This window comes from Cordyceps militaris, assembly GCF_000225605.1.
Source record: "Cordyceps militaris CM01 unplaced genomic scaffold CCM_S00007, whole genome shotgun sequence".
Classification (NCBI taxonomy): domain Eukaryota; kingdom Fungi; phylum Ascomycota; class Sordariomycetes; order Hypocreales; family Cordycipitaceae; genus Cordyceps; species Cordyceps militaris.
The window spans coordinates 1,868,989-1,878,924 of record NW_006271975.1 but is presented as its reverse complement, the minus strand read 5'-3'; the positions used below and the strand labels follow the sequence as shown (position 1 = coordinate 1,878,924).

At 52.9% G+C, this 9,936-nt stretch overlaps 3 protein-coding genes across 3 annotated transcripts; 2 read left to right on the top strand and 1 right to left on the bottom strand.

Moving 5' to 3' along the window:
* Window positions 1–4,374: 4,374 nt before the first annotated feature.
* CCM_08821 (FAD dependent oxidoreductase) lies at window positions 4,375–6,721 on the top strand (the record flags this gene model as incomplete). Its single annotated transcript, XM_006673957.1, has 3 exons — window positions 4,375–4,432; window positions 4,488–5,203; window positions 5,255–6,721. 3 exons carry the CDS (start codon window positions 4,375–4,377, stop codon window positions 6,719–6,721), a joined length of 2,241 nt encoding a protein of 746 aa, XP_006674020.1.
* A 329-nt stretch (window positions 6,722–7,050) lies between these two features.
* On the top strand, window positions 7,051–7,433 carry CCM_08820 (uncharacterized protein; the record flags this gene model as incomplete). Its single annotated transcript, XM_006673956.1, has 2 exons — window positions 7,051–7,146; window positions 7,209–7,433. The coding sequence occupies 2 exons, from the start codon at window positions 7,051–7,053 to the stop codon at window positions 7,431–7,433; spliced, it is 321 nt and encodes a 106-aa protein (XP_006674019.1).
* A 933-nt stretch (window positions 7,434–8,366) lies between these two features.
* Window positions 8,367–9,209, bottom strand: CCM_08819 (uncharacterized protein; the record flags this gene model as incomplete). The annotated part of the gene is made up of 2 exons (XM_006673955.1): window positions 8,367–8,494; window positions 8,561–9,209. The coding sequence occupies 2 exons, from the start codon at window positions 9,207–9,209 to the stop codon at window positions 8,367–8,369; spliced, it is 777 nt and encodes a 258-aa protein (XP_006674018.1).
* Window positions 9,210–9,936: the final 727 nt, after the last annotated feature.

Sequence of the window (9,936 nt, the reverse complement as noted above, 5' to 3'; positions counted from 1 at the left end):
ATGGGGCCCGGCGGCGGCTGGTCGCGGGCGGCCTCTTGCTGGCGCACGGCGCGCGTAAAGTTGTCCCACGAGCGGTGGTGGTGGCGCGGCACGTAGTACCGCTCGCTGAGCGCCCACAGCAGCGCGCGCGGGCGCGCGTCGGCCCACGCGCCGATGCGGGCGAGCATCTCGTAGTAGCTGCCCAGCACGCGCACGTCGAGCTCCCAGTTCCAGAAGTGGCGGTACTCGGGGTGCGCCCGGGCAAACGACTGCAGCGCCAGGTGCGGGCTGCGGTACACGTCGTGCACGTCCCGGCCCGTCGGGTTGCGGAACCCGGTCGAGTAGTCGCCCGCGTACAGCTGTCGCATCTGGTGCTCGCTCCAGAGAGTGACGAGGCCGTGGAACTCGGCCGGCACGTGCGCGTTCAGGTACGCGGCGCGCACCGCGGCCGGCGGCGGCGCTGACAGCGGAAACGCGGCGTCTTTGACCTGCATCAGCAGGTGCACCGCGTACGCGCCCCCGGTTTTGAGAGAGAGCTCCGTGACCATGGCGCGCACGTTGAGAATGGCCATGGGCGTCCACGCGAAGCCCTCGTAGCCGCGGATGACAATCGCCGTTCTGGTCGTGTCCGGGGCCGGAGACTGGGCCGTCGTCGTCGGGGGCTGGGCCTTGTTGGCGTCGTAGCATCGTTTCTGCGCCGCGTCCCAGTCCACTCGGCGGTAGTCAATCAGACCTGACTCTGCCCTAAAATGTCTGTGTTTGCTAGAAGAGCTCTCCGTCTCGTTGGAGGGTCCTATACCCCCCAGGTCTTTCCCATATCCCAAGCCGTAGGGACCATAGCGTCCGAACCGGTCAAAGCACACGTCGTCCCGAATCTTGAGGAGCTCACGCGATCCCAAAGCCGGCTGCGGCATGTCCTCAGGCACGCCGTCATAGGCGTAAATATCGGGCGCGGCCACCGTCTTCTCTGCGTCGAGGAAACATGTTTGCAAGGGCTCCAGGCCAGTGTACGGGTCGTAGCGGCGCGGCGTGGGGAAGCTTGTAGATGCACCGTTCTTGCCCGGTATCGCTCCTTTTGGAGGACGAATTGTCTGTATCCCGTTGTAGTATCCGCGCAGGCTGAACCGAGGAAAGAGGTGTCAGCACAACCGTTTTGTAGTGGTGGTACGGGTGCTTTGCCTACCGTGGGAGATGTAGCCAGGGGCGTCGAGCCGCATAATCATGATAAAGTGCTGCGCCAAAGATGACGAGACAAACCGCAATCAGGACTGTTCTGCGACTTCTCACATGGTAGAAAGTGCGCATGGCTGCAGCGTCAAGGAGTGCAGACAGCCATTAATTGTCTCTTTGAGATGTCATTCAGCTTTTCGAAAGGAAACAGCTTGCCACAGCGAGTTGGCGAAACGGTGAGCCTTTCTCGAATGTGACCTCGCTACCATTACCCAGTTGATACTAATTTGTAGTTATGCCGATCTGTACTGTTGAATTCGCCGTCAGTCCCTTGTTATGGCTTGTACTGTCTATCACTTGCTGTCTGATTCGACAACAACCTTGCGAGATGCCCAGCTGCGCACACCACAAATTAGAGGGGTACCTCTCCTATTTATTGGCCTCCTCTTCATTCAGTTCAACTTCGATAACGGCCAAGCACTGCGCGCACGTGGGCTTTGGTCTAGAACTGATCCTCTGCAAGGTAACGGGCCCCCGTACGGGGCCCCTCTATGTAGGCTGAGCCGAGATTAGCCTAGCAACCGGCATTGGACGGCATCAGGGTCCTGGGGAGAGTTACGAAGAGTTGTGTGGAGCGATTGTGCTGCGCCGAACTCTCCACCTGGGGCTGAAATGGATAGTCCCATCTCAAATCTAGTTAGCAGCCCTGTTGTCAATATGGTCCCTACATATGTGTTTTGTCTAATTCGTATACCTAGTTAGTTAAAGGCTCTATACTAGCTACTCTAGAAAGACTAAGGTAAGCTTAGCCTAGCCGTTAATAGCTTAAACTAAGAAAGAATACCTTAAAGTAGCTATATTAAATAAAAGAAGTATTATATATATATAAATAAATAAATTTAAATATACTAATTAGGCTATTTTTTACCTTTCTAGTTAATAACAGACGGCCTGGAAGCCGGAAGAACGATTTCCCGTTACCTAGTATATCTAGCACTTATCCGTACCATACAACCAGATAGAAGATACACAATATAACAACTTCACCTCTTACCCTATATATGCCCTATTGATCACAATACTAGTACCTCTATAAATTTAATTTAGAAGTAGAAAAAACCTAGTTAGCTAAGGGGAAAACCCTTTTCTCTTTTTAATAATATTATTATATCTAGTATATATAGAAATTAACACTTCTAACCTTATTATTTCTCTTACTATATATTAACACCCTTACTATAGTATTTATATATATTTAATATTAATACCCTTTATAGCTAGGTAGTATAGTAGTTAGTTATACTTCCTAGTAAGCCCTATACCCTCTTATAGTTACCTACTCTTTTTACCTTACCCTAGCCTTACCCCCCCTTATAAGTCGCTTATAGGCCTTAATTACTATACTTAACTTTTAGGAGGGAAAGAAGGGAAAGGAAAAAACGCAAAGAAGGGAAAAGGTACCTCTAGCTAGTGTTACGGGCTGGGCTCTAGCCCAGCGCCTTCCATAGTGGCCAGCGCGGCAAGAGAGAACCCTTATAGGTGCAACCAGACAACAACAAGTCAGTATTGTTGTTACGAATCCTTTTGCCTTCCTTGGTTAAGTAGGCAAGAGGGTTGTGCGCCGTAAGGCCACTAATAGCCGCGGGGCTGGTTGCCCCCGAAGCCCCTCTAGGGCCAGTCCGTTACATACAACAATACTAACTTGTTGTTATCTAGTTGCACCTATAAGGGTTCTCTCTTGCCGCGCTGGCCACTATAGAAGGACTAGGGCAGGCTCCGTAGCCCAGCCCTTAACAGCTAGATTCAAACCAGCGCCTATATACTAACCCACATAGCACTCCTTAATATAGAACCACTATACCATAGAGGCTACTATATATATATAGAAAATCGGCTATAACTTAAGCAATTCTTAACTTAGTAGGCTAGTTTACTAGTTAATTTAGTCGATTCTAAATAAACTCTATTTTTTATTTCTTACTTAGATACTTAAATAACCCCTTTATTTAGAACTTAGATAGAATAGTATAAATATAGAAGATACTAATTCCTATATATAGAGTCTACTAAAGAACCTATAAAATAACTAAAAGCTTACTAACTTAAAGCTATTTATAAGCCTATTTTTTAAAGTAAGAAAAATAATATTATAAAATTCAAGACTTATTACTAAAACTTATAGAATTATTATATATAGTAGGTTACTAAAAAAAAATTAATTATATAGGAGCTCCTAAGAATAAAATAGTAATGCCGATATTAGCTTGGTTTAGAGCAAAAGAGTTGTCGACTGGCGACGGTCGCCAGTCATTTGGTCGATGCAGCCCCAACTCTGATCTCGGGGCTGCATCGACCGGGGGTGCAGCGGGCGATGACAAGTCACCGCCCGGTGTACCCCCAACTTTGACTTTGATCTCGGGGCTCATCGACAACGAGGGAGATCACGCCCCTACTGACGCAAGGTGGACTGCGGGTTAAGAAAAGGCGACCCTGGCTGGATTCGAACCAACCGCCTCTATGGAATCCATAGATGCTGTCTGCGACGGTTAACCACTCCGCCACCAGGGCCGCTACACTGTATGTAACCGAAGAACACATTAGCCTACTTATATATGTATTATTTCGTATCTAACTACACACAGGGTGTAAACTAAGTTTTGGCGATAACTTACCTGTTTCTTACCCTATTTGCGCCGAAGAGCAATCAGGCCGCATGACCGAACGGCAGGATATTATAGAGAGTATAAAATGAAATGATGGATAAAGCAGCTGCTGATCGGGGAGTTCCCGTTTTGGTTATACCCGCAGAAGTTGCCAACTCTTCGGCCTTGTATCCACGCCTTTTATTGATTGGTATTTTCCTAGACCAGGGGTCAGTCTGGGGTTGAGTGCGACTGAAACAACATGTTTAAATGATGAATACTGCTCAAGCCATCTTAGAAAACAGCCCTGCGCCCCTACGTTTCGCGAAGTAGCAATGAAGTGGTTCGATGGCGGCCAGAGGCCACACCACTCGTAACACAGCCCCAAGTATTTCTCATTATCAGAAACGAAACGCTGCACTGAACAAAGTGTCGAATGCGCAGCATCATCAGTCATCACAATGTGTTATTTGTCATGATGCACAGAATAGTCTGAACGGCTTTCGCACGACAGTGGACCGCCAAAGCCGCACAGCCTACCATCCGAAAACCCCGCTTGCGAACCTCCTCTCAACATCGCTTCATGAGCCTGCGCAGAAACGCCCCTTGGACTGCCATGGCCAAGTCGGTTTGCATCGTCGGTACGTCTACGCCACCATACTCCATTTTCGCAGCGCGCTTACCGACGATATCCAGGCGCGGGGCCGGCTGGTCTCGCCGTCGCCAAGACGCTGCTGCACAGCGCGCCCCAGGGCGACTTTCGCGTCACCGTCTTTGACGCGCAGCAGGATGTCGGCGGTCTCTGGCCCACGTTCAAGGAGGACGTCGGCCGCCAGATTCACCCGCTCATGCTGGCCAACCAGAGCCGGCACTCGATGCACTTTAGCGACCTGGCCTGGGAGGACAAGACCCCTCAGCTGCCGCCGGCCTGGATGTTGGGCCGGTATCTGCACCGCTACGCCGAAAAATACCTCTCCGGGCGCCCTGATTTTCAGCTCAAACTCAAGACGCGGGTTGTGCGCACCGAAAAGGATGACGAGGGGTGGAGTGTGACAGTCCGGTCGGACGACGGCGACCAGACGACTCGCTTCGATCGTCTAGTTGTAGCGTCTGGCTACTTTGGGGACCCCATTATCCCAAAGGCACTAAAGGAAAATGCCACCATACCCGTGATTCACAGCTGTCAATATCGGGACCTGCAGTCGCTTCTCGGATGCTCGGGCAAAGGCGGCAAGATACTGGTCGCCGGTGGCCAGATGTCGGGCGTGGAGATTGCGGCGACTATCTCGACACATCTCTCCAACGAAATCAATTCACCAGACGAAAGCGCAATACCCAATATCGAGAAATACAGCATCCATCACGTCAGTCCTCGCCATCCATGGGTCATTCCGCTATACACAACCCCCGAGGTAAGCGGCCCATCTCAACATCCGCGCATAAGCATAAGCTGATCGTGGCAGCCGAAATGGAAAGCGCCGCCATTTTTGCCGCAGGACTTTTCGTCTTGGAACAGGAATAACAGGCCAGTGCCGTTCACCGATACACAGGGCCACATTCCGGAAGAGAGAGCCAAGATGGTCCATGAGCGGCTCACAGTTTCTCTGGGGCCAAGACAAATGATTGATACCCGTGAGACAGGTTCCAACAGCTTGGATCGCTCGTTACCTCCATATGTGTCATGTAGTGATTGGTACTGCGACTTCGAACGCTCAGGCTTCATCACGGTGCACAATGGCCGACTAGAGTCTCTCGCCGGGTCAACTGCCAAACTGGCCGACTCGTCAATAGAAGACGTCGCTGCAGTCGTCCTTGCGACAGGTTTCAGTCCAGCGCCTTGCGTCAGCTTTCTGCCCAAAGATGTATTGAGCACGCTCGGGTATTCTCCCGTGCACCCATCACTGCTGCTCGCTCTCGCTTTCCATGCGACGCATCATCCAGACGTGCCCGACTTGGGGTTTGTCGGATTCTACAGAGGGGCGTTTTGGGGTGTCATACAAATGCAAGCCCGATTCCTGGCTGCGCTTTGGTCTAGCGAGGGGCCGTCGGATACGCTTCGAGAGAAGCTGGCCCGGGATACAAGCATTCAAAGGACGCTTAATCTTAGGGATGACCCGCGTCAGGCGCAATTCCACATGGGAGACTATCCATTCTTGCTGCAAGAATTCGCCGAGGCCTTGTCCTTGGACATCAACCCGCCGCTGGCTGTCGACACCCCCCATCTCACAACGAACGGACTGCCTCTAGACATGATTGCGCCCTGTCGCTACTCCCCTGCTAATGAGGACGGTGAAGACAATGCCAACGCGAAAACTCTCATGCATAACGCAGAAGTCGTTCTCAAGGACGCCCTGACTACGCCTCGATTTGTCTCCCGCGCCGTGTTCCGGAGCCTTCTCGGGACATGGAAGCTAGAGCGCGACCTCAGGAGCAAGCTTCCCACACACCCCAGCGGCCATTTCAGCGGCACTGCGCAATTTCTCTTGCGTGCCACCACAAAGGAAGGCGTGCAATGCGTAATCAAAGAGGGCATCTCCCCACCGTACGAGGATGGCGAGAGCCTCGAATACCTCTACATCGAAGACGGCGAATTCAAGACGGACCAGGGCTTCGGCTTCCCCGCCACGCGTCGCTACATTTACCGCTACGACGAGGCATCCGGCGCAATTACTGTGTGGTTCGCCAAGCCGGATGACAATAAGCGTGTTGACTACTTTTTTCACGAGATTGAGTTTCAAGATCCGCCCGCGAGTGGAGGGGGTCACCAGCGCTGGTGGCCCGCCAAGTCGGGACACTTATGCATTGACGACTATTATAATGTCAATTATAATTTTGTGTTTGACGCGGTTAATTTGGAGAGATGGGTGTGCGCATATACTGTGAATGGGCCGGAAAAGGACTACACCATCTGTGGAACGTATACGAGATGACGAAAGACGAAACAATGAACGCATGTATAATTCTTAACGTGGGGCAGATCACCAAGTATTGGCCGTTTAAATGGATGGTGGAGAGGGGAGAGGTGATTCAAAATTATGAAAATAAATAAATTAAAGCAACAGGAAAAGATAATTATACATGAAAAAATAAGAGAAAATTGACTACAATTTGCAAGAGAGATGGACGTAATAAAGGGCCGGGGGAAATCCGTCCGATCCGAAGCGGGCTAGCGCTTAATGAGTAAGCAACTGGTTCACCATCCTTCGTTGACCAACAACCTTGGGTCAAACCAAGCCCTCGCACAGTTTTCCACCTTGCCATGTCATACTCGCATATCCCGGCATACGTCTTGGGCGCCGCCTGCTGCGGTCGCGGTCTGACGGGCGCGCTCTCGCCGCGCCGCGAGTACGGCCACGTCGGCCTCCCCCTCGACAACGCCGGCGAGTCGTCCCCCCATCGCCGCTCATGTACTTCAAGGCCATTCGCGAGATGAGCTACGGCGCGGCCCTGGTCTCTCTGCAGCGGCAAGGTCAGGAGCTGGCCCTCACGACGCTCCTCGGCATCCTATCCGCGGTGCGGCTCGCGGACGGCGCGGTCGTCTGGTGGCATGGCGGGGAGCGTCTTCGACGCCGCGCGTTTGCGCACTGGATCACCGGTGTCGGGTTTCTAGCGTGGTTTTTCTGGCGTCGGAGACAGGCTTGAGAGGTCTGTTGGGCTTCAACCGGCCGCGGAGGGGTAGAGGAGAGAATCTTTCCCCGCTTCCGCAAGCAGAAACTTTGTCGCAACGGCCCGGAGATGGTCGAACTCGACGCGTGTCGCGAGCAGCCGCCAAAGTTGTGCCAGTCCGTTCCCCCATACATGACGACCCCCCCCCCCCCCCCGACCGCAGGTCGCCCGTCTTTCCGCCCTGATATCCGTGTCGGGCAGACCGGGCACGACACGACCCTGGTCTACTCGGCGTCCGGTTTCGCCACGAGCGCCAGCATGGCAGACGATAGCTCGCTTCCCTGGCACCCAGCTCAGCATCACCAGTTCCTTCACTTCTTCAAGCGGTAACCCGCCCGCGCACGCGCAGCACGCGCCTGACGTTCTACGGCATCCACTGCTGCTGGTGCTGGCATGGACTACTTGGAAATTCGCACTTGACATTATTCCCCTTCTCTCTTATTTTTGATTATACTGTCTCATCCACACGCAAGCGCAACTTGGCGCCTAGTTGAGGCCGCGCCCGCACCATCGCCATCTAGTTTATCGGCCAACAAGTGTGGTGCACGTCATCTGCGACGAGATTCGGGAACCTGGCTTCCGGATTGTTGTTGTCATCAGCTACCTGCTATGCGCCCCGTCATCCCTCTGCCTTGTTGTCCCTCCGCCTTGTTGTCCCTCCGCCTTGTTGTCCCTCCGCCTTATTGTCCCTCCGCCTTATTATCGCCTTATCATACCTCCGCCTTATCGCCCCTCGCCTTATTATCCCTCTCCCTTGTCATCCCTCCGCCTTATTATTCCTCTCCCTTGTTATCTCTCCGCCTTGTCGTCCCTCCGCTTTACTATCGCCTTATTATCCCTCCGCCTTATCGTCCCTCCACCCTGTCGGCCCTGGCTATGGTCATTGTATCTGCGTTCTTGTACCCTTCCCTACCACATGTCCGGATCGACGTCTTTGAACTGCTGGCCAATGGAGATTTCGTCAAACCAAGCCTCACGGATCGTCTGCGTGCCCTCCATGCGGCCCTCGTCGTGCCACGAGTGCGGCCAGAGACCAACTAGTTACTCGGTTAGTCAAGAACATCAGCGAGAACCCAAACCCCCGTGGGATCCTTGGCACATACCTCGAAACTGGAAATGCCATGGACCTGCCACTGTGGTGTGCACCTTTTTCTTGTCCACCGTCTTTTTGCCGTCCAACCAGGCACTGAATTGGCCGGAGTTATCGCTCCGCCACTTGGCGTGAAAGATGAGCTTGTGCCACTTGCCGGGAGTGACTTCGCCGAGGTCGGGCAGCTCGGTCTCCTTGAGCTTGCAATTCTTGCCTGCGAAGTGGCCGCCGATGACGCGCGCCTTCAGCGTGCGGTCCTTGATCCAAATGGAGTTGCCGACCAATTGGTGCTGGCCGCAGTTTTTGCGGCCTGCGCGGTGGGACTCGAAGTAGGCAATGGTCATGGACTGGTTGACGGGTTCCCAGTTGTCGGCGAGGCGGAACAAGAGGCCGTAGTACCGCTCGTCGTTGCGGGAGTGACCGTCGTTGCGCTCCACCGAGGTGTAGTAGTGGTTGTGGAAGTGGATATCGTACTTCTGCGTCACCTTGAGCGATTTGCCCGACCTGTACGAGAACTCCTTGTCCTCGGTGATGTTGCCCAAGTGTTCGGCGCGCACAAAGTCCCAACCCTTGAGGACGCCTGAGTTGTAGAACAGGCGTTTGCCGGCAACCACTTCGGCCAGGGCAATCGCGCCGAAAACGAAAGTCTTGAGAGCGACCATGTTGTCGTTGGGTTTGTCTAGGAGAGAGGTTTCACAGGAGGGCCTCTTGCGGTCTTGTGCATTTTGTAGTCGGCGTTAGCGTGTTCGTGTTGGGAGTGGCCACGCTGGAAAACATTGTTGAAAATCTGTCAATGAATCATCATGCCCCTTTCAGAACATCCGAACATGTTACTTTGGCGTGCACACGAAACTACGCGGCGCACGTGGGGGGGCTAGACGCGCTTGTAACGCTGGCTGAACCTTGTGCCACTCCGGCAGAACGCGCTTGTAAGGCTGGCCGAACCTTCCTATTCCATTAGATTGGTAATATCTTCCAAGGGATAGCTGTCGGGCACTGTCGGGCACTTGTAGCACCTCCCAGAGCAAGGACATGTTCCACGTCATCCATGAACCTGGCGTGGTGTAACTAGTAGCAACCGTGTAGTCGTCGTATCTGCTGAAACAAAACACCCGATTTTATTGTTTCTGTATGCGTAGTCTGGATATAAACTTCTGTCCTGTAAAAGTTTAAACTCATACCTTCAGAACTAGAAATACCGGGAAGCGCACATCAGCCGCCTGGCCACCTGCACTGCGTCATGTTTATTTATTTCTCATATGTTCTGCCAAGACACTGTAGCGGCTCACCGCAGCTAAAGCAGGCTTTATACGGGAACCAAAAACCCTGGTAGCTGAGTCGGCTACGATGATCCTCGTGATGCTCGAGATGCCAGCCATGCCCGTCGTC